Here is a 25,420-nt window from a genome sequence, read left to right as displayed (position 1 = left end):
ACGTGATATCTAACGATTCAGTGTTGTAGGAAGTGATGACAACTCAGTATAAAAAAAATGGCGGCCTCTAGTGGCCCAAACGTATTTAAAATGCATATACCGATATATATATATTTATTTTAATAACCAAAAATCATATTGGCCTTATTTAATCGTATAACTTAAAACGTATAACTAAATAAATCATGTATATTTTATTTTAATATATAAATATCAATATTGTATTTTAAAGTCTCTGTAATGTATAGTTAATGTATATTTAAATGAATAATAAATAAAATTTATATATAAAAATACATACATATTTTATCATGTTATTGTTGATGTAGACAAGCATAAAAAATTAAAAAATATATATATTTAATTCATATTTTTGTCAACATATTTGGGATTTTGGAGTTTAAATGTCTGATATGTGCCCTTAAATTTTATTTAACTATTGCATAATTACACAACTGATCCTAGTTATTTGGTGCAAATGTGCACACACACACACACACACACACACACCTAAACCTTTTGGTGGCATCCATGTGGAGGCCCCAGTATGAGGCCCTAGTATGAGGCCCTCTAAACGTCCACATACAGGGCATTCATTACCTCCTGGATCGCCTCACACACACACACACACACACACACACACACGACATATATAAGACGTACATAAATTAGGAAAAAGTCAGTGGAAGGTTTCATCTTTTTTTCATTAAAATCTGATTGTGTTTACATACATTGCATATACTGTAGTTCACCATACATCCGGTGATAATAGAGGGAAACCATAGCAAAAGGAATATGTAAGCATGAGAAATGTCAAATTATCAAATAAAACACATCAAACTGAGACAAAAATTAAGACCGAAATATGAACGAAGCTCCAAAGTAAACAGTTTACTGCTATAAACACTGGCGCAGATAAGACTCTGTGAGCCACATAAACATTCTGTGTGCTATCTGAAGGCAGCTTTGGTCTAAAGTTAACAGCTAAATATAAAAAAAAAAATCACTTTTTAAAATGTCTCTTTGGATGGCACCGACTGCTTTAAGAGGCAGGAATGAAGCAATAGCTCAATAGAAAAACAAAGTCAATCACGCAGGTCGTGAAGGAGAATGAATTAAAAAGGCAGGAAGGATCCTAAAAGGGCAGAACGTTGGAGAGCTAGCACTTCAAGCTACGCTGTCCTGATAGGAGGGGACGAGCTCTACGATCACATGAGGTAGAGGTTGTCACAGATCTGCGGAGGTCCTGTGATTTCGTCCTTTAAGAGCTCCGTCAGACTGTTCAGATGGTTCACTGACACTACCTGCAGGCACAAACATGGCCGACGGACACGCTTTCACATCAGTTTTGGTCTTCAGTGAATGAATTTAAAGCTTTCAGGCAAATGGCAGCTTTACTCCACCCCCCCCCCCCCCCCCACAAAAATAAATATAATATGAAAACATATAATAAACTAGAGGTTAACGAACTGGGCACAGAGTCAATGATCAACTGACAGTTAATAATTAAGCTCCGTTTCAAAGAGAGGGCACTGAAATGATCCGACACTGAGGATAAATGTGTGATAGCATTTTGTTTCTTTGGTCCTTTTCTGAGGTCATCATCCATCCATGTGTGGGTTTTATGACCTGGACCTCGTCAGTTTGTTGATTATACTGCTGGGGTTATAAAAAGTTTCCACTAAAAGTATTTTAAATTGTCAAACAAACACCTTGTAATACTGTAGTACGGCTCCTTATGAACTCATATCAGGCTCCTAACAGTGACAGCAGGTGTACAAACAAACAAACAGAAGATGTTGTTGTTGTTTGTTGACTGAAGAAGTTAAAAAAAAGAAGATACAGTGTGATAATTACTGAGATTCAGAGTCCTGCGTTCGGACGGGGCTACGCTAAGCTAACCAGCTGCCATTGATTTAACAGGCAGATCCTTTCATCCTACTGACTGACTGTAAGTCAATGCACAAGTTAACACTTTGCTGAACATCGTTGGACGTATTCAACACGGCGAGAAGACACCTGCTGGTTATCTGCGGGCGTTGGCAAGAGGTACATGTACAACAGCACGTCACATTTACTCACACTGACACTGTTCAGCAGCACAGCTGTGCATCCCACATCACTAACATTTATCCTGTTTCCAGCGGGACTGGAGTCTTACAGCGGTCCCAGCATCATGGCTCTGATGTGTCCACAGTTCAGACTCCAGACCTCTTCTATCAAATTTTAAGAAGACACTAGAATTTTCCTTATAATATAAAAAAATGTGCACACAAAACGATAGTACAGCTAGATAGTTTGGTTTTCAGTCTCTTCACCTGGATTAACACCAGATTAACCCTCACATTTTTTCGTAATACTGTTTTCCCCCCCCCTATGTTTATGTGTGTTTGTTAATACAAATATAAATTCATGACAATAAATTCGAGTCGGATCCCCCCCCCCCCCCCCACCCACTCCACAATCAATCTAATGGTGATGTCAGAACTGTACAGAATGCAGCATAAACTGAGATTAGTGGTGAACCTGGATTCTAACAGTGTAATTCCGTAAACTACGAAGTGTCACAGCACCTTTACAGTTCAGATCCCAGAGTGTTGCGCTAAAAAAAAAAAAAAAAAAACACTTCTCAGAGATTATCCCTTTAAAACACTATGAAAAGATTCACTCCTGTGTGACCAGGATCAAATCAAGTTCTGCACCATTTCGGTTTTATCCTATATGATACACTTCTAATCCGTTCATGAACTCTTTTTTAATCTGCCTGCTGTGAGATTGGTTCAATCTAATGCATAGTTCTTACCCAGCTGTACTTCATCAGGTCTGATATGTCTTTGGCATCTTCTCAGTCATTACAATCTTGGCTAAACACACACACACACACAGAGTATCTTAACACTGCTGGCCGCCTCAGTCTGACCCCGTGTGTCTCTCTTTCAGTCTGTTCGGGTCAGGCTCTTAGAGGATGGACTCTCCAGTTTTGTGTGCTATGTCTCCCTGAGCCTTCTCGTTCTCTATCATCTTCTCTGTGACGTCCTGCTCCTTGCTCAGGGCCGCCTCTTTCTCTGCCCTCTTGCGCTTGGCCTCCACCCAGGGTATCAGGCACAGCAAGGCCCCCCCGATGATGGGAGGGATACCAGCCAGGTAGAAGGCCTCGTCGTATCTGCCCAGCGAGTCCCTCAGGAAACCTGTAAGCACAGGACGGGGTTTAATCCATATCAGATTACAGATAATTCAAAGAAGAAATGAAGCCAGCGGGTGAGCATCAAAAACTACACTTCCCCATGTAGCCACCGGGGTTTCCACTGCTTAACTAGGAATTTAGGTGACCACCAAGTTCGGGGATGTCACTCTGTGGTCACAGTTCACTAGTTGTGGTTTGTTCTGTCCCTTAGTGGAGGCGAGTGGCAACTCTCAGTGTGAGCTTCCTGTTTCCACGACTGCCTCACTCCACATCTTTGCCTGTATTTGGAGTTTAGGCGGACTGTGGCGCTGCCAACGTGGCACATTTCAGAGACTCAAGAACACCTCTTCAGAAACTTAGGGTGGCGTCACTGAAGCTTTGTCCATGCTTAAATATGGTGTAGAGAGGTTAAAGGGACAATAACACACACACACACACACACACACACTGTATTTCTATCTAGAAAAAAATCAGTTCTTTGTCTTTCACACTGTGCTATCATCATGGGAAATCTGTAAACCCCACAGTTCCACACTTGCTTGTGTTGTATGCAGCTCTGTGTTGTCAAATTGCTGAACAAGTTTCCTGTTTTCACTCTTTGCTGAGCTTTAGTGAGAGAGGCTCTCCGCAGTATGTGACTCATTTACACCCTGCAGCTTTAAAACCTACAATGTGACATGATGGACACTAGATGGAGCAGGAGACTGTGTGAGGAGGACCACTCTTTATCTCTACTGGAGCTTTATGAGCCATGTTTTACCGGCAATCGGTGGCCCCACAATCATGGGCACAGACATCAGGCCCAGCAGGAAGCCGATGGCCTGTGACACGTCTTTGGATCCCACCAGCTCGAAGGCGATAGGGGCCATGATGCAGATGAAGCAGCCGTCAAACAGCCCCATCAGCAGGCAGACGGCGATCAGCCCGCCGAAGATGTTGCACAGGGGGATCATCATGGACATGAAGCCGATGACGAAGAAGGAGGTCACCTGAAAGAGTCCATAAAGGTACACAGGTTACATTTTAGTTTAAGGATGCCCAGATACTATGTTTCAGTCCAGCATCAGGATCATTTAACGTGCTTCCTTGACACTCACTTGCAGGTATACTTTGTTGACTCCATGGATGTAGTCTGCCACCCTGCCGAAGATGAGTCGACCGACGCCGGATGTGATGCCGATGCACATGAGCAGGACCTCTTTGTTGGTTTCTGGTCCAAAACGTTCTTCCACGTGTTGCATCTGCAGACAAAAAAACAAAGCAGCCGTCTCATGTTACAGTTCATTCCAGATGGAAGGCGATATGTCCATAAAGGAATGTAGACAGAGCAGGAGACTGAACACAGAAAATCAGCTTTGTCCCAGTCATCATAACTTAAACCAGCAGCATGCTGAGTGTACTGGGTGTTAAAAATATGTGAAGTTTTAAAGAGTGATGTTCCTGTTCTGCAGCTGTTTGTTGCTGCTACCACATTACAGCCTCATCAGCATCCGTATCCTCCGTTTCTCCCATCCCCAGTTGCTGCTGTGAGTTACTGCTCGGCTCCTCTTTTAGAAAAAGCAGCAGTGTAGTGATGTGGCAGCAGCCATGTTCCTCAGTCCCCCACTGTTCTGATCTGTGGAGCCCTCAGACGCTGAGAGGGAGAGAGGGGCCGGCCGGCCGGCTGTGTGGACCTCTGACAACTTTTCCTACCTCCAGGCTGCAGGCTGTAGCAGCTCTGCTCAAAGGACCCGTGTGTCTGCTGCCTGTGCAGCCCCCGTGATCACTGAGGACCCCCCTCTGAAGGTCACACGTCCGTCTGCACAGACCTCTGTATGACTTGGTGCCTCTGTCAGTATACAACAACATGCTCTGTAATCAGGAGCGTCCTACTCAGAGGGGAATCTCAGCATGTGTGAATGTACATGATGCATCAGCACAGTGACTGATGATACACGCACTGAACTGGCGCTGACCCCTCGGGAGGAGGTTTTTCACAGAGAAGCCAGATGCGCCTGGCTGTCTCCCAGCTGCAGTGCTGTTTGAAAGGTTCACGTGATAAACATACGCACTCACTATAACCAGGCATACAGCACTGATATATTCTCTGCTTCCGAGACATGTCCAGACTGCTTCATGATGACAGCATTTATTAGGGCCAGAGCACGAGCAGCAATAGGCCAGAAGACTCAAGATAGAATCTGTGCACTCAGCTAGAAGTGTCAGACAGACCGATGAGGACATGTTTAATCTTACTGAACGCCACTCGATGTTTCAGGCATCCCTTCTCTGGCTCTCTGCTCGGCTGTAGAATAAGGTTGTGTCATGTGCTAACTCAACCAAAGTGCAACTTCCTGTTTTAATCAATACGTCTGTCGGCCTCACATGACAGTAATCCCCCACAACAAAACAAATATTTATATGTGCTAATTCCAAACTGATTGAGCTGATGGATTATCAGAACTGCACTAAAGAGTAGCAGGGATGGCAGCAGGATGTTTGTTTTTTTAGATCATGTGCGTGTCTTTGATCACGTTTTCATGTGCATAAGTTCGTGTGATGTAACTCTGAGCCTGGCGGGAAGCCTCACAAAATAAACACACACACACACAACTTTTCAACTTTTATCAAAGATCTAACCTGTGCTCTACCGCTACCCTGGATCACATCCTATATTTCCCATAATGCATTTGAACTAACACAACGTGAACTCTGAGGAGTGGAGCGGTGTCTCAATAGACAAGATTCCTTTTTACAGAGGCCTTTTAAGTGCAGCATCCGCCATATTGATTTAACTCATCCAACAAGCAGCAGCAGAGCTCCTAGAGAGAGAGAGCTACATCTGAGGACTGTCAGTCCTAATCTGAACTCAGCCAGGTGAGCTGCAGCCAGATTTGGTGCAGTCTGGCATGCACGGAAAGTGGACGGGCTCTCCATGGACGGCTCTGAGGCTCGTTCTCACTTGTCAAACACACGTGTAATTAATAACAATAATGATCTCTGCATTCCATCTCAGCCCTTAAAGCCATGGTTAAAGTCATTAGTACCACCTGTGCTGCTCTTTTAATGGGGGAAAAACACACACTGGCAGGAATTCGAGCATCACTGAGGAGTTTTACATCAACAATAGACTGAATGACTGGGGTGATGAATGGGGTTCAGGTATAAACAGGACTACAGAATGTATCAAAGGACGAGCCAAACGGAGTTGGGAGCCTAGATCCTATTTGTTTGTTTGTTTGTTTTTAGTCTTACCCGCTCAGGCCCACACTCCAGCAGAGTAGGGGGCGGTAATGCACCTGAAAGTAGATTGCCACCTGCCACCTGCCATTAAATCAAACCAGGGGGCAACCATTTGTAATTCAGTTCCTGCGGGCTGCTGGAAATTCACACGAAGAAGAAGAAGAAGAAGAAGAAGAAGAAGAAGACGAAGACGAAGAAGAAGAAAGTAAACTAAAGTTCAAACTCATGGTTAAAGCAAGGAATAAAGCCAAGGAAATGAAAGGTGATGTCAGAGGAGACAAATAACTGAAACAGGAGAGCGTTTGGCCCGTGTAGCTGAACCGCTTCCGGAAGACGACAGCGAATCCGCGGTTCTTTTAAACGGGAGCCGGCTAAAATAAGGTAATATTGTCATTAACCTGCTTAAATACCGTTTTAAAATGATGGATGTTTACCTGGTTAAACTGCTATTACTGTTCGCTTCCATTGTATTATTTGCGCAGAAACGCTAAGTTTACAGTTTATGTTGATATGACGCGTTTGTTCGCTGTGTGGGGAAAATGTTAATATGGGACGTATTGTAGACATGTTGATAATGTACGTGTTGGAGCGGTGTGTTGTTGAGTAGTTTCGCAGTGTTTGATGGAGTTCTGACACTGATGGTGCTGATTAGCAGCAGGTGAGCAGGCGGCGGTTGACTTCCGGGTTCTGTGTGTGCGTGTGTGTGTGTGAGCACCTGCACCTGCGCCTGCGCCTGCGCGGGCTGAGAAGAGTGACGGAGCTGAGGCAGCATGTTGCTGGGGTGGGTGGAGGCCCACAGCAGCCTGTGTAGAGCTATTTGAATGAAGCCAACTGAAGTAAAGTATTCTTGTGTGAGACACTCGGCGCCTGCCCGTGGCCTTGGCTGATCAGTCAACAAAACAACAAACAAACATCTACTACAGTTGTAGCAGACCATGGCGCTCATCAGACTGTAGGAGGAACCCCACGAGCAGGTTCTCCAAAAAACCTCCTTGGTGTTGCCCAGTTAATCACTGGGTAACATACTTTCTCAAACAGTCTGCTGTAAGCGTGTTATTTCCCCCTCCAGAGCCCCACTGTGGACCGATCCACCTTTTCCAAGCTTTCTTCTTTTGGCTGCTTTAATGGTCATTAAACATCCAGCCCACACACACACACACACATACACAGACCACAGCCCAGCAGGTGCTCCTCATTAAACACACCGAAACATGCTCATTTCTAGGCAGCTTTATAAAGAAAAATACCGATCTGTAGGCAATCCATCAATCCAATCTGTCCTGCATTACCCCTTCAGATGATTAGTTCAGAGTTTTGGTAGTACATTTTTTTTTACCATGCTGCTCTGGGTGATATGCTGACACACCTTTTTATCAGTAAGCAAACAGCAAGCCATACCCAGAGGCCAACACGTGGAAAACTGTGTGTCCCTAATTGCACTTTACAGGTTTATAGTTTTCAGATAGTAAGAAGAAAAACAGACGAGCCCATGTAAAAGGCTGCGCTCAGCATTTTCTTGAGGGAACACACACACACACACACACACACACACACACTCTAGACTCTTCCTCCCATGCACGGTCACATTTCTGCAGCTAAGTGCAGGCAGAGAGGGGCTATAAGGCCAGAGGTGGCTGTGAAGCTGCAGCTGGGCCTCCTGCAGTGTCACAGTCTCAGTAGCAGACACAGGAGAAGTGTTGGGGAAAACACAGTCTGGGATCTCGATCCCTTTAATAACAGTCACCCCGTACAAACAAACAGTCACCTCCTGAGTCGGGCTCATCTGCAGCCCTCACACAGACACGTTTCCTCAAAAGTCACGGCTTTGCAGCCGGTCCATGGGAAGTGGAGCCTGTTTACAGATCTGTGGCCTGGGCTGAAATGAGAGCTGCAGATGGAGTCTTCTCGTCATATTTGGCTACATTCACCAGGAGCACACAGTATCTCACACACACATGCGCAAAAGTCTCTTCTGGCTGCTATCGGGTAAACGCCTCTTAAATGTATATGTTTAAGAGTCACCCTGCCTAAACTACAAATGTCAGTGTTTTTAGTGGTGTGTAACATGGCAGACTGGCTTTATTTAATCAGATTTAGAGATATCTGTGTCTCTAGGACTTTAGCCCTTCATGCCCACATCTGCAGACCTCAATGGAATTTTGCTAGTTTCATAAACACTGTCACTGGGGTAAGAGCGGTACTAAGTGAGGCTTATTTTGTGAAACGGGGCCTTTAAAATCTATAGACGTTATCTACAAACACACAAGGAAAAGCATGCAATCATACACACGGGCAACACAAAATACTGTCCTGCTGAAGGTTGACAATAGCAAAAGTTTTGTTTGTTTGCCAAAACGAGAGCTGGTAATGCAGCCAACATATGAGTTTGCTGCTTTCCTGTACAGTCCATTTAACGTTTGTAAAGTCTGACAAAGTGTGATGAGGTCATTCGTCTGGCGGTTTTGAGGTCAGGACAGGAAAGTCCTTCCACCACACACTGGGAAGATTGTTTTTTTTTTTTGTACTGACAAATGCACCAAGATGTCATCTAGCTCCTCACTACATGCTCTGAAGCTGCAACAATTAGTCAATGATTGGAAGTTTGGAACTGATGGCATGAAAACAGATAAACTTTCAGGGCACTTCACACCCTTACAACTAAAAACAGACCAGCGGTATGCTAAAGTAAATCAAGTGAAGCTGGACTGTTGGTCATATGGTGTATGGAGTTTATCTATATTTATTATTTTATTCGTTTAGGACTGATATTGTTTTTTTTTTCTAGGGCATTCTGATAATGATATATTTGTCTCTGAGCGTCTTTGGTCAAGAATGCTGGAACAATGACATCCGCCAGGGTCTAGAATCATGTTCATCTGCCATCTATTTTGTGTTTTTCTTGCGTTAAGGAAAGGAGTCATTTTCTCTTTCTATGGCAGAGACAACCTCACACTGAGAGTCAAAACACAGCACTGACCGTCTGGAAGGTTCTGGCTATGGTTGCCGCTTCTCAGCTTTCACATTAATATAACTCACATTGCTATGTGTTTTGATAACTGTGTTGTTAAAGCTCCCTGGCTAACCTCTCACCCCTCTTTTCTCTCTCGTGCCAATAAACAGATCCGCTGCGCGGGACCAGGATACTGAGAAATCACACCACGGAATCCCACTGTCGGCATTTACATGTTGCAATTTGTCATCCATCTGACCTGTGGCCAAGAGGATGAGGAGGTAGGGGGGCACCCAGCAACACAAACAGCACATGAACACACAGAGAGGTGGTGTAATCACATTTGATTCGGACGCACAAACTCACCAGGTGAACGTAAGGCACAAAGTAGCCGTAAAGGGCAGCAGGGATACCGAAGGCCCAAATGCGATATCCCAAAGACTTCCAGATGTTAACGTTGAAGATCTGGGTGATGCGCTTTTTGCCCGTTTGGGACGTACTGGGTTTGACGGGCATCAGGGGCTTGTAGGTGAGGCCAGCCAGGGCTAGCACGAACATGAGGATGCAGAGGACGCGTAAGGTGTGCTGGAGGCCCACTTTGTGCAGCAGGCCTGACAGCATGAAGGGCAGGGTGATGGTGAAGACGCTGCTGCCGGCCGTCACGATGCCGTTCACCAGACCCAGGCGCTTCTTAAAGTAGTGGCCCAGGATGACCAGGCTGGGCTGGTAGGCAAAAGAGCAGCCGCAGGCAAATACAATGCCGTAGGTGAAGTACATGGGGCCCAGGGACCTGAGGGGAAACACAACAATGTAACACCCAGAATTCAGAGTTGCATCAGCAATCCTGCCAGTTATGTACCGCGTCCTGACCTAGCCAAAGCTAAGACTTATTAAAATTACACATAATTATAGGCGACTGCTGAGTGACGGAGGACACCTCTTTGCCTGTTTTTAGAGTTTCAGTGGAGTGGAGTGATGCTGCAGGTGATGTCTCACACGCACTCCTTCATAGTTATATTTCCTGTCTATGTGAAAGCACAAATACTTTTTCCACACCTGTTACTAAAATCAAATTCAAAACATTTCCATCCTGCCTATGAACTCTGATCTTCGCACGACCTTTCTCGTTTTATCCTCGGTGTCGTTCCACCTCGATAAATCACACCTAACTGTGAATGTAAAATGATTCACGTCTTGTAGTGAAGGTTCAGATACTGTATGCACAGAGAAGCGTTTTCACGTTGGTGCTGTTTCAGTTACATAGATCTGACTCTTAGCTTTAGAAAATAACTGTGAAATCATACCACTAAGGTATTTTGCACCTTGTACTGTGCGCCTCAGGAGCTGGCTGTCAGCCAGCACCAGGGTCCGTGAACTTCTATTTGACAACCCGCCTAATAAGCACTAATGCCGCTATTTTATTACTTATTTAGTGACTTGTGCGCGATAGCAGTGTGAAGGTGGAGCGGTTGCTGCTTTGTTGGAATCGCATATCTTTGTGCGTGTGTGTGTGAGTTTTCCGTCACGTGTAGGGCAATATGACATTCTAGGAAAATATTAACAGCAGAGTGTCAATGCAGAGCCTCTTACCCACAAGATGGTGATAAAATGTAGCAAGAGCACGCTGGTAGCTGGATGGAGTTTGCCCATTGATTATCAATCAAATTTAAATTTCCCAACACTTCAATGACTTCTCATCAAAGTCTATGAAGGATGCACTGAAGCAAGTTTAGTAAGGCATCAGTCCTTCATCCATCAGTTACAGTACGCTGTGTACATAGTCCTGGCCTTCATGTCACATCTGTGAACGATGCAACCCAACGTGCCCAACGTCCTTCAAAGGATGCGGTCTACAAAGTCCACACTTACGCTGACCTAACTAGTTTGTTAAGGCGACAATCCCTACATAAGCCTGGCCTTTGTAGACTGTGTCCTTTGGAGGATGCGGCCCCCTAAATTAAAGCCTCATAAGTTTGTACTATTTTGAATTTTCTTACTTGACAAAGGAGCTAGCCAGCAGGCCAACCAGGCCGACGGCAGCACCTCCTACTGCGGTCACTCTGCAGCCGAGCATGTCGGTGAAGACGCTGACGATGGGAGAGCAGAAGAAGATCATCCCCATGGAGAGGGAGCCCACCCATGCTGCAGGAGACGGAGAGAAAGAACATGAATGAATGACACCATCCGTAACAGGAAACAGATTTTAATCAAAACAAAAAAACTGTTGGCAACACTGTCTCCAGGAAATGTTTAATGCTGATGATGTCACCAGTCAAGCAGACAGCTGTCACATGTTTTCTTGTAACTGTCTGCCTCCATTTTTTTTTTTTTTTTTTTTTTTTTTTTTGCTATGCAGAAGAAAACCAGCTTGGCAGAAGCCCCACAGAGCCACTCGACTCTTCCTGGTTCAAAACGTACAATGGCAGCGGGAACATGCACTGAGTGGACAGGAAGGAACAAGCTCGCGAATTCTAAGAACACATGCACCACAGAGACAGTATCTAACTTTGCACTTAACTTCCTCCAACATGATCTACAAACAATGCTCTGAAAGCCTGGAAATGACCTCAAGTATTTAAGGTAGTCTCTTCCTTTGCATGTTCAACCAAAACAAATACATAGTGTTTATTTATTTGTTAACCAAACCCGAGTAAATTTGAGATCAACTTGTGACCAAAAGAACCACCACAGGAAACATCTGCAGTGTTTGCTCAGCACTTGGTCAGCACTCTTCTGTAAACCAAAGGTTAACCACGACTCCGACTTGCTGCAGCAAACCTGCATATATATATATATATATATATATGCTCAGATACATGTGACGCATTTTCGGCAATACTGAAACGGTGAGAATTTGTTGGAGGATATCTCACACAGTTTTTAAAAGTAGAGTTATTCCTAACAAGGAAAAGAAGCAAAAAGAAGACATGCCGACAGAGCACCCAGGTATATATATATATATATATATATATATAGCAGTATAAGTGCAGTGCTCTTTGACCATGGAGACTGGAATGAGGAATGAGCTTTGGTTAGGAATGGCTGAAGAGACAGGTGAAGGACACACACAAAGTTGTTTTTCTCAGTCCTGAAGCTCTGGGTCAGATGAAACTTGTGGGAAAAAGTTGGAGCAGTTGGAGTTTGAATGTTTTTGTGTGGTTTTGATGTAATGAGAGACCACCGTGTCAGGTTTCTGTGTCTTAATTCGCTCTGAATCTTCATTTCACCTCATGCTGTGAGGATATTATATATATATATACACACACAAGACAGAGGGTCTGCAGAAAAACACCCCGCTACCCTGACAGACGTGTACTTGTCACCAGATTTCACTGCTGGTCTTGGAAGATTTTTTTCTTAGATAAAAGGCAGTGACAACCCCTCAGTCAGGAAATGTGAATGTGTAATCTATATTTAGTTCCCTTCCTTGTGGCTTAATGCCCAGTGCTGGTCTCCCTGTGTGAGCCAATAAACCGTCAAAGCCTCTTCAGAGCGAGTGAGTCAGGAGAATGCCTAAAATTCAATGGAGTCCTCTTTACCTTGTCTCATATTTGTGGGTTATATCAGCCCGCTTTAAGCTACATAATGTAATAAATAGACAGTGACCAATAAGGGCAAAGAACCCCTCAAAGACAACAGGAAATTACTGTTGTGGTCTGCTGGCTGTCTCCATGTAAAAGCATTTACGCTTCAGACAAAGAGAAATTCCAGATTTAAAAATGTAATATGAGCATTCTCTGTGTCCCAGTGACATCCACCTCTAGGCTCCACTTAGACACTGACAGAAGAGGCACAGTTGCCCCGGAGTTGTCTGTCTGCTTTGTTAAAAGACTGGGTTGCTGCGCTGAACCCAGTCACCCCACAAAGACTGGGCCTACAGGAGGGACACCTGGAGAACTCGTGTAAACCAGAAAGAACAGAATCAAGAGGGGCCCTAAAGTGACAGATTTCAAAAGTCCCTTGACAAACCCAGGACCGTGTGATGGTGGCTTAACCACAACTGGTTATACTGGTTCAAACAAATAAGCCTCCTGTGAGGAAATGTGGACATAAGACGGTAAGACAAACTGTCAAAGATCCTCAGCAGTTCACCGTGTTCCGTCCGTCCTCTTGTAGCTTGTGATTCAAAATTCAGACACAGAAATATAGCAAATAATGCACAAATAAGACCCTAAGAAAGAGAATTCTGCACACATCAGTGCAACTAGGAAACTCAGAATGACTCCAGCCGTCATGTGACAAACATTGAACAAGTTTTTTGCTGAATTTCTACAATTAATGATTTGTAAAGGGAATTAAAATGCAAACTGTTAAATAGCTGATGACGCATCCATTTTCCTGCACTCGCTCTTTTTGTAAATGGAAAGAAACTCAACTGTTGTTCATGTTTTAGGATTGAAAGACATGTTTCACTGCTCTCTTCTTCTACTTATGATTGTACCGTTTTTGTAGAGGTGCAGGACTTAATATTACAGTGTTCAGAATGTTTTTATATATTGATGTGGTTATAGTTTGCATCTTCTTCTACCACAGTCTGTACTCACTTCCTTTTTTTTCCCTAATAAATCTGCTGACATAGATTTAAAGAGGCGTATTTGTCATATGTGCAGTATTGACGGGGGGGGGGGGGGGGGGGGGGGGTCATGTGAGCAATGAAAACTCTAGCAATGATCTCTAAATACTTCCATTCAGCTTGTAATAAGCACAGAAGGCTAACATTGAAGCAGCTGGTTGAAGGGGTTATCTATTAACCAAAGTTAATGGAAACGACTAATGGACAGACATGTTTGTGTTCGTACGGCAGAGAGGTGGCATTTCTCCAGCTTGGTCAAATAAGCAGCTTGTTCCTATAACACATTCTAGGAATCTGTTGACTAAAGATGCTTTGGCTAACATTTGGAGGCCTCATTTAAGGCCAGAGGATCACACACACAACCCTGCTCCTTATGTCCCATACAGTAATATCTCTCCGGTTGTCCTTCTTTCTGTAGACGCATCCAATGACAAGTTTTCATGTTCATGTATCCATCTCCATGGTTTTACAACACATGGTGGAAACGGTGGTTTTTCTTACAGCATGCTGAAAAATTGAAGCATGGCAGAGGGCCGGGAGGATGACGTACATGAATGTGCATCCTCAGGCCTGATAAGATAAGACCCAAAACATCTTTTTTTTTTTTTTTTTTAGGCTCCACTACTGAGTCTGCAAACGTTTACAATTCCAAGCAGTCCCAAGAATGTCGGTGAAAACATGCAGAGTTTGTAGAAGACTTGGTGTACTCATGTTGTTCCTTGTTTGGTTGTGGTTGCTGTTAGCAATTCTACTAGTGAAGTAGATCCCTCTCTTTCTGTCTCTCTCTCTCTCGTGGATTATAAAACGATTCTTTTAGTTTCAACAGCAAGGTTTGATGTGCAGTGACAAGACGAAATGCATATGTGAGAACACTCGGTGTAGTTGCCTCCCTTTTAATGAAAGTTTCCAGGCTTCAACTGGCACAGGCCCAGAGTTTACCGGTACCTGCAGGATAGTGCACACCTAACCTGTCACATGGCGAAGCGAACGTATTTAATTCAGGCTCACTGTAGCTCCACAGGCGGAAGAAATGTTGGAAAAGAGCAGCAGCTGCTGCTGTAGCACCTCCCAGCAGCCAGCTCACATTACAGTCAGAATTTTAGACCCACTGACCTAGGGTCAGGAAGTGGACCGTACTGTACTGAACTCACTGTTGGCTCCCACAGAGCAAATTTTTGTCTGGTTTATAAAAAAAAAAAAAAAAAAAAAAAAAAAAAAAAAGCCAGCGACAGAGCAGGAATAGGCAGGAATAGGGAAGGTATGAAAAGCCAACTGTAGAGCGTCTCCCAGCTGGACGGGCCTTAGATTACATCCTGCCAGAGCTTTGTTTCCTAATGCTCGTCTCATTAGAAACAAAAATGGACATTCTCCTCTCAAAAAAGTCAAAAGCAAAGCAAGTGGCGGGGTTAATGGGTTTACAGGGTTTGGCCTATGTTAAGCTGAACATGTTTGGCACACAGCTGAGACTCATTAGTGACATCTCTCCTGAGGCGAGCTGCACAGAACCCTCTTTACAACTGACGGAGGTCTGCTGGAATATCTGCCTCAAAAATTAGGCACTGAAGTAACAAAGACATTAAAGTTGTACATTTATGGCAAAAAATCACCAGTTTAAGGTAAAGTAAGACACAAGCTTGCACATTTACCAGAAGAAAGAGTAAGACACAAGCTTGCACATTTACCAGAAGAAAAGTGCGATTTTCTGACGTTAAAGATTGAAATTTGTGAGAAAAAGCTGACAGATCCTAAACCTGCGGAGTTCCCCTTTAAGACTAATTAGGAGGCTTCTTTTCTTGTTAAAACTAACAGTTCTGCAGTGTAGGGCGTTATAATTGTTGCTGGCATAGATCCGTGGCTGGAGTCCCTGCCGCATCTGTCAGGACTGATAAGATTTTGGCGTCCATTACACGAATGATTTACACTGAATCATGCAGATCGAGGGGAAACCGGCTGTAGCCTGAATGAAAGTTATAAAACAGAGATTCCTACAGGTGACAGCTGACGTTTTCCCAGCAGGGAAACGCCTGAGGGAATAGTTTAATCCCTCATTCTGCTCTCAGCCTAAACCTGTAGACTCAGAGTGATCTTCCTGTGTAAAACTGTAAAGTATGTCTTTACAGTGGCTGCTGCTCAGTCACAAAGACCCCAGTGATGATAACCCTAACCGGGGCCTCTTGGTGCTGCAGTTACACATCTGGACCAGAGCGGACCATCAAAACCGTTACTCCGCCTCTTGCTTACAGCAGATGGAAGCCATTTGTCCCAGGCTGCTCCACTAGAGGCTGTAAAGGTGGTGGTGGTGCAGTTTATTTTAACGTGCTTGCATCCCAAGTTTCAAATCATGTCCTTCATGTGTCCTCACACTGACACAGCCAAAGAAGAGAAGCCGCAGTGTGATTTATAGCTATGCATAAAAACAGAGAAAACACGACGATGCGTGCTCAGAATTACTTCTGCACACACAAGAGGACCGTATGAAAAATGTGAAATGGGAGCTGTGTTTCCCGCCAGAGGAGGAGACGGGGGGGTGGTGTGTCAGGGCGAGTTGGTGATTGGGGGAGCTTTTCATCCACCCACCGTTTTTTAGCTGAAACTATAGAAATGGTAATAATACACCCCCCATTTTGCGTTAAACCCTCATCTCCAGAACTGTTTGTTCGACTGACATCTGCACATAAAGAAAAACCAAACCAGATGTAGCTGATAAGTTAATACTAACAATTTAATTTAAAATAATCACTTGTTAATCCTTATAAGAGAGAAATACAGGCCCAATCTAAGCAATATAACACGTGCTGTCTTCTATGGCTGCCATGGCGGTTTACAGACACACAGTCTCCACACTCATCATATACCTCTTGTTGAATCTTGTTATCGTGGCAGTGTGGTTTTGTATCGGGTTGGCAGAGCTGTGTGATTTGTCTTATGAAGGCAGGGCTGTTCTTCACAGATTGAACTTCCTTTACGTCAATATATTGTATTGTGTTTTTATTGTGTGATGCATGCACAGAAGCAGGAAACACATTAGACCTCCCTGTTTGTATCACTCATTAGGAACTCTATTGACTTGACCTGTAATCATAATCATAATCATAATAAATGCATCAGAAAATAAGAACAAATATAAACTCACAACTGTGAGTTGTCGTCATCGTCTGTCTCAGAATATACTGTTTTCCACTAACAATATTAATAATCCTGCACAATTTATCACAACTAGGAACATTGATCCTCTAGCTTTATTGCCCCCTTGTATCGATCCGTGTGCCTTCTCCTGACAGCCCATGGGCAATCCAGCCCTCGGGCTGTGGCCTGATGACGCATGTCATGTGAGGGAGGCCAAACAATTGGTCCACCTGCTGCCACTGAAGTGGTGCTCCGCTTCCAGTGTGTTTACCTCCGGGCTTTATCTCCCATCTACACTCAGACTCAAGTTTGCACACGCCTGAGATCAAACGGCCTGTCAAACATTAACCTGTGTGTGTGCCCAAAACTTGTCATGGTTTTTTGGAGCTGTGTTAGGTTGCCCATGTGAGACAGACTGTTCCTGAAAAAATACACATTGTTCTTTTTGCAAATGCAAAGCTAAACTCATCAGGAGAAACTCGGAGAAAGGCTGTGTAGTCAAGGTCAGGGGCAAAGAGAGAAAAGGGTTTTTGCTTTCTCAAACAATGTAGTTTAGGATCCTTTATTATTATTATGTAAAAAAAAAAAGTATCATATGTAGTTTTCGTGACGTTCTGCTCAACAAACGTAACAAAAACAACCAATCTAATGTTCCCAAACACAGGTCAAACTCCAACAAACTACAGCTGGTGTTGCAGGTACCTTACGCTCACTGTGGACGGCTCTCACAGGCAGCGATACTAAAACAATATTTTCTGCTTCAGTGTCCCGTCAATGTGTCAGTTTCACATCCAGGTTCAAAACATCAGCTCCGTGTGTCTCACTTCGTGTTTTCCTTTCATACTGAGTGAAAGTAATATTCAGCCACAACATAGTCATGTGCTGCCTTGTTATTGACGTAAAACATCAGTCGACCACATGAGCTCAGGTTACTCCAGAGCCATCACAACAGCACAATCAAGGACTCCAAACTCCCCGTTTGGTCCACATGTCTTTGACAACAGGCAAGTTGGTGTTTATGGCTCGAGGTCCAAGAATAACCCCATCTAGCATTCCCACATGGAGTTAACCAGGGCCTTGTGAGGGTTGTGGAGGCCGCTGACCTGACAGTTCGGACTGGACCTTCCCGCCCCAGTGTTAAGCATTTTGATTGGCTGATTTGTATTTGCGACTTCCCCCAGCTTTATGTGGGTTATATTTGGCACCGCAAAGATCAGCAGTGTTGGTAGGTGAATCCGTCAGCCATGATGGTCTTGTCCTATATTTATATATTTGGTCAATAATAAAGACAAGTGTGCAGCCTCAGGTGGATTAGTGTCGATAACAGTGAACACTACCATATCAGAACAGGAAATTAAAATAAATCATGTACACAGTATGACCTGGTGACACATTGAGTAATGTGTTGTACTCTGGAGCAGAAACTATAGACTCTATCTTAAAGCAACACTTCCGGGGCTACTAATTTTAGCAGCAGCTGACAAATGCAGGGACAATAAATGTTACAGCAGGGGTGTCTAAAGTCTTTGTGTAAAGTTTACGTGATGTTCTGAGTGGATCGTTGTCAGCTCATTCTGTCTGCGTCGTCATGGTACGTCACGCGGTGCTGTATAGGGCTTGGATGTTGGTTACGGCAACGCAGACGGTGCAGTGCCCAACACCGGTCCAACACTTCAACACAGTTCACTTCTCTCCAAACTAATCTGCCCTGTTTCAGTACGCATCTGTCATAAAGCACGTTATTACATCTTTACGTCCCATTCACACTGAAAACACTTAAAATTAAACAAGGCTCGCTTGAGATCAGCACTAAATGACTCCCACCTATAAGTCTACATGACATTTTACTTACGTCTACTGCCACATATGATCAGATCTCACCTTCACAGTAGTGTCAATAACTTGTCAGACACGTTCGCATTATTAAATCTGGCCTTCCCTGAAAAAGGTTTGGACATCTCTGGGCTACACTGAACTTCGTAATTCAAACCACCAAAGCTAGTGGAGTTGAGGTGAAATCATCAATGTGATGTGTTAGGGTAACCCCAGTTTTATTGTCCACATGCGTTTTTTTAAACAGATGTATTTAGTAGCAACAAGTTGTGAAGATAGACTGTTTAACTACTAGCACACATTCCGTTTCTCACGCTGAAGATTGAAAGGTTATAAGTCCATCCTCTCTGTGGTAAAGCTTTACTTAAAACCCACGATGTGTCACAGTCAACTCGACAAATAGAACCCCGCAGAGCCTGAATGAACGTGAGAGAAACGTGTTGCAGCATGTGCGCTGGTATGTCGGCGTGTTCGTTTCACAATGCAGCTTTCAGTGTCTGGATTTCAGCTCTGCAAAGTCATTAACTGCTAATCATCTCTATCATATAAATATGGTTATGAAGGATGATAAACAATGAGCTCTAATTATTTGTCCAGCTACAGGTCCTTTCCCATCATCATTAAGAGAAATATAACAATCGTAACAATGCCAGTTAAAGACCCTGTTTTTGTCCTAAAGGCAAAAACACCAAAATGGGGAAGGAAGGGGGTCCCATTATGATGTTTATCAAGTGTTCCTGGACTTCCATCCTGCCCCTCCTCCTGCCTGTACTTCCTCTATGCTAGCCACATCCTTGAAAACCACTCACCTGGCCAATTAATTTCCATCCAGCGCTTCTGTCACGACAGGAAGACTTGCAGTAAAAATATCTTGTGTGTAGCAGCATGTCATGCTCTGTGTGTATGCCCGCTTCAGAGGGTGGACATGAGCAGGAAAAAACAAAGTATAATAGGAAACATGCATACATTTCAATACCCATATAGATTTGGGGTGTCTGTGCTAATGCTGTGCTAGCTAGCATGTTAGAGGTAAACAAAGCCATTGGAAGAAACCTCCATGCTTACAGGGACACCCATGAACTTTGGTTCGAAGCTACAGCCCATCCTCCACCCAGATCTCCAGCTTATGACTTCAAGTACTGACACAGACATAGGCATGGGTGAACAGAACTCCCTTCTTACTCAGGCATCATGCTAACTAACCGGGTCACCAAATTGGTACGAATAATCAGAGGACAGTTGATGATAAGCTGGGAAAGCTAGAAAACTAGAAAGGAGTTTTACACAAGAAGATAAACAAAGTCCAGGTTTTGGGGAGTGCGGCTCCGTATGTGGAAAATGTTGCATAACGTCTCCAGAGGGAGATGTGTGCAAGTGTAATAAATATCTCGAAGTGTTTGTCGGCTGAGGGTGAAAACTGTGAAAATGAAAAGAATCTGGGGATTATGGAGGTAGAACAAAAATCAGCTGCACCTGAGTTTTCAGACATTAACTTTGGGTTTCCAGCCATAGTTTAGCTGCCCACACACCCTCAGCCCTGACCTCCACCTTCTTAAGCCAAGCATGGACTTCTAATGAGAGCAAAATTTCAAAGAATAAACAAATAGTCAAGTGAGTCCTTTCTCTTCTTCGTCCTAAACCATTATGTTAATGAAACCATGGCACCAAACTGGCAGCTGATGATAGCAGGTGATCCACCCTCATCAACTGATGAATTTTAAGAGAATCAGTGAACCCAAAGACAAATGGTTTAATGTTAAAAAAAAATGCCAGAATTCCATCAAACTTCACTCACTTCACGCATTAAACTACAAAAAAGTACAAAAACAATCAAGTCAAAATGTTGATGAAGATTCTCAGTCATCCAGGTCTTTATACGTAGAGAAGATTGAAGCAAGGCGTCTGGACTTGTAGAGTTTTCTTGAAGACATATCGCTGCTCATCCAAGCAGCTTCATAAGTTCTGGTTGGATGAGCAGCGATACGTCTTCAAGAAAACTCTACAAGTCCAGACGCCTTGCTTCAATCAAGTCAAAACAATCCCATGTCTGATTGTATGTAGCCTATATTACAACAGAGATGCAGACACACAGAGGCGACCACACATCGTGTATTCGACCAATAACGGAGAAAAAAACATAGGAACAAAAAATGTCTGCGGCTCCGGTTCCGATCATTTACTTCAAAGAGCTGGTTCTTAGAGCCGTTTAGTTCGCGACCGATACATCACTACAAGATTCTAACGTCTGAAGCATATAGCAAGATTGCTCACTAGCAACAGTTTTTCTTTTTGCATAATGGAATGTACAAACGAGAAGTTAAAAAACATATATAGGAAGTCAAAAACAAAAGCCAATATATCAATATTTTACACCCAAAAATGAAACAGATCCACTTTGGATCAGGCTCTTTAGAAGGCTCAATCTTTTTGAGAGGGTCCAGTAAATATAATGTTAGACCAACATTTTCTTTTCTTCAGTAAGTACCCGCGTAATAAGCGATAATGTGCATCACACTGGTCATTACAGCAAATTCTTGATCTTTTTGTTTGTTTGTCCCAACTCTACTCCTTCCACCAAACTTGACTAAGTACCTTCTATGTTTAGAGCCTCAAAACAGTCCTATTAAAGGACGACATGCCTGCAGTATGAAATGATATCTCGCTCAAGCGTTCCGTTATTAGACCGTGGTTATTTATTGCATGAAAACAAGAGAAACATTTGGTGTGAGTGTCATCCCATCCTCCTCCCAATCCCACTCCTTTAGACACGAGCAGTTATTTAAAAAAAATAGCTGTTTGTTCAAACAACATCTGGAGCGGGAACTCTAAAGCTGGATCCATACTCCGCGAGACAAAGACATTTTCCCCCCCTGCAGACGTTACGCCCACAAAATGACGTCATTTTTTGTCTCTGATCGCCCGCTGATCCGCACTCCTGTGCACAGGGTCCGGGCCGAACTTTGTCTTTCAAGGCTGTGCGGCAACCATGCTGTGATTGGTCGGAATTTATTGTGGGCGTGATGAATGTGGAGAAGCGCAAGAGCCTCTCCAGGTATATAGGTAGGTGTATAAACAGCACTGATTCAACAGATTTAGATAAGACCATACTGGTTTTGCATGATGAGCAATAAAAGAAAGAAAGAAATTCACATTCACACATACCAGATGGTGACTGTTATTACCATTCTATATACTCCTACATACCCGGGCATAACAGGCTCGTTAACAATGTCTGTATATCTTTGCTATTGTTACTTTTAATGTCGCATCTTCACAGCTCGTCACCGGACAGTTTGAAGTATCGCAGGCACATTGGAACACAGTAGATGTGCAAATGTGGTCATAAAGGCACAAACACTGAATCTTTGCTATTGTTACTTTTAATGTCGCATTTTCACAACTCATCGCCGGACATCTCACGCTGTTGCAGGCACCCTCTCTGTATAATGCCCTCTTGCCATGGCACAAGTCCTTGTGGTGTGTTAAAAAAACTCAGTAAAGTCTTTCCTTATAGTTTAGTGGGCGGGCCGTATGAGGAGTTCTGCACACACACACACGTCTCGCGGAGTATGGTACCTCAGTGTTTTTATCTCTTACCACCCGTGGAGTACGTACGTTCTCCGCTCTTTGTCTCGCGGAGTATGGAACAGCCTTAAGCTAGCTCATCAGTGACCGCCTTTATTTGTCTTTAATGGGAGGTGACAACACATTTCACCATCATGATAAACAAACTTGAACTCCAACTGCTGCCAAGAACAAGCTGCTCTTCTCATGACAATGTCTGCTCTAATCTAATCTAATCTAATCTAATCTAATCTAATCTAATCTAATCACTCATCAGTAAAAGCAACCAATAGGGCACACCTCTAAACTCTTTAGGGCCTAATAGACCAAAGAAAATGGGATTATTCATGCCATTGATTATACTCTGACCTCCTCATCTGCATCAGAGTGGCACTCACACTCACACTCAGTGTCCCCAGTGGATGCACCCATGTTTCGAAGTGACTGGTAGTAATCTGGACTAGTAATTTCTCAGTTTAAACTCAGTTTTGGTATAAAAATGTACATAATTTATCAATAATCGGTCAGAAATGAGTTGATTGTGGATGTAAACTCAGGCCTGTGACCTCCTCCTGAACAGTTGTGGCTGCAGGGCGGATGTGAGCTGAGTTCATCCAACCTCCACCCTCAGGCTGAGGAGCAGCACAACAACCACACTGTGTCTTCATTAGCACCATAAAGCATCAGTTCTCCACCACTTTAACCATCGCAGCTCCTCAGTGTGTGACCAGGATTCCCCTCCACACACACACACACACACACACACACACACACACACACACACACACACACACACAGGAAGCGACATATCGTATTACTAGCTAGCTGCCGTTAGCTAACTTACAGTATTGTCTGTTTTTACACGGTAATTTTGTTAAAGAAACATTAAATTAGATGCCAGTTCTCATATGTTCCTATCGATTTTTCACAGTTTGTGTTTGTGTACAGGTCAGGTACAAAGGTCGCGGGTTCAATTCCTCCCGGATGAGCTAATTCAGACCGAAGCTAACGTTTTAAAACTTAACGTTTTTCATTTAATTTAATTTACATGTTAATTAAAGCCCGGACTCACCTGTCCTGAAGCGGAGGTCCGGATCATCCACAGAGCCGAACTCCTGGAGGAGGGAGAGGAACAGCAGTCCGAAGGCGTTCTGGATGCCAAACACGGAGCCGTTGCACCACATGGAAGCCAGCATGACCACCCAACCCCAGCCGCCCTCCGGGTGCACAAACTCGACCTCTCCCTCCTCCGCTGCCGCCTTTTCCTCCGCTTTCTCCGGGATGGTCACTTTGCTGTCCTCCTCCTCCTCCTCCTCCTCCTCATTCTTCTTCTCCTTCTCCTCCACCGGGGGCTCCTCTGCGGGTCCGCCGGCGGTCACCTCATTAGTTTCGGCTGCGTCGTTTTCAGGCACGTTGGTCCCTTCTGTCATCGTGATGTCACAGACTAAATCAAAACAAAGAACCGGGCTGTTAAGGTGGAGGAGTCCACAGTCAGTCTACCGGAACCAGAACTCAGACAGTGAAGCTGCAGCTGTGCAGGAGAAGCAGATGGTGTCGCTCATGCAGCATGTGTGTAACTGTCAAAAACCTGCTGTGGCACTTTTATAAATAGACACTGTGGAGGGGGCGGGGCTTAGAGGAGATCCTGACGCTGATTGGACACTGTAATTTACCAGGAAGAAGCTAAAACACTGATTCAGTGACTTTACTGTTGTTTCCAATCTGAAGAATACAGCTTAACCTGTACTCAGTGCTAAAACTATCTCTCCATGGATTTATATAAACGTGTATTAATATAGTTTTAAAAATATTAAACAAAAAAAAAAACTAAATACAGTAAATTCATCCTCATTTTAATAAAATTAAGTGGCATGGTATTGTTAATATTATTATTATTATTATTAATCTGTATATTCATAAGACCAAGTTTTCTAACTCCAGCCTTCTAATTATTTGTTTTACTAGAACTATATTTATTTCTTGAATCTATTAAATTTTTAACAAATAAGAAAAATATAATACATTTTCAGATTAGAGCACAATTTGTTGTGACTTATACATGTATATTTTCATACAAATGTTTGTCATAGTCCTTAAACTCTAACAGATTCTAGCTTATTTTAAATAATATTGATTTGGTGAAGGGCTTATAATTAGACTTAATTTAAAAAAAAACATATATATATATAAAATATATACATATATATATATGTATATATATATAAAATATATACATAACCCTAACCCTTGTTCTAAAATGATGCTGACAAATCATCAGTCAAGTTAACGACTTCATTCTAACAGGTTAAGCTGGTGAGTAGTGATTAGGCACAAACCAGCCATGTTTGAAATATGTATTGATAACAGATGCACAAACTTCAAAATAATAATGAAGCAAACATTTAAAGTAGCTTTGTCCTTCAAATGTTCTTATCTTAAGGTCACAGAGCAGTGCATGTCAGCATTAAAATTAAACCGGACAAATAAGTTCAGAAAAGTCACATCAGTGATTATTTAAAAAGTTAAAAAAATGTGTCTGCAAATGAACCTGTGGCTGGAATATGTCACAGACTAGTGCATGTTTTCACTCAGACTGTAGAACAGAAGCAGACACAAACAAACAAACTGGACAATTCCACATTTAACTGTATGTGTGTGCAAATCAACCTGCATTACGTTCTTCCAGCGCTTAGTTTGGTCGTAGGAGACTTCACTGGTGTAATGTTTTCCTATCGTGCTGTGGAGTCAATATGGAGTAAAATAAAGATCGGGAGGCAGCTACTCCAGTCGGAGTTCATTGTCTTGATATGATCAAACATCCAGTTACTATGGCAACAACCAACACTCCATGCTTCACACCTGATGCATGTCGCGTTGGCACTATATACAGCTGTAGCCGGCGTTGTGGCCTCGTTGCGGCTTTCTTCAACTTTCTTCGTGCTCCGGCTCATGGTGACAGACGTTGAAC

The 25,420-nt window shown here is 43.4% G+C and overlaps 1 protein-coding gene across 1 annotated transcript; it reads right to left on the bottom strand.

The window, feature by feature from the left end:
- Positions 1–685: 685 nt before the first annotated feature.
- On the bottom strand, positions 686–24,018 carry slc16a10 (solute carrier family 16 member 10). Its single transcript, XM_028397002.1, has 6 exons — positions 23,525–24,018; positions 11,354–11,498; positions 9,723–10,146; positions 4,282–4,425; positions 3,945–4,173; positions 686–3,188 (listed from the first exon to the last, which is right to left on the bottom strand). The coding sequence occupies exons 1-6, from the start codon at positions 23,880–23,882 to the stop codon at positions 2,959–2,961; spliced, it is 1,530 nt and encodes a 509-aa protein (XP_028252803.1). The 5' UTR covers positions 23,883–24,018; the 3' UTR covers positions 686–2,958.
- Between the last annotated feature and the right edge of the window lie 1,402 nt (positions 24,019–25,420).

Source organism: Parambassis ranga, chromosome 24 (assembly GCF_900634625.1).
Source record: "Parambassis ranga chromosome 24, fParRan2.1, whole genome shotgun sequence".
Lineage (NCBI taxonomy): Eukaryota > Metazoa > Chordata > Actinopteri > Ambassidae > Parambassis > Parambassis ranga.
The sequence above is the reverse complement of the archived record's forward strand: the minus strand, read 5'-3'. Positions and strand labels throughout refer to the sequence as shown.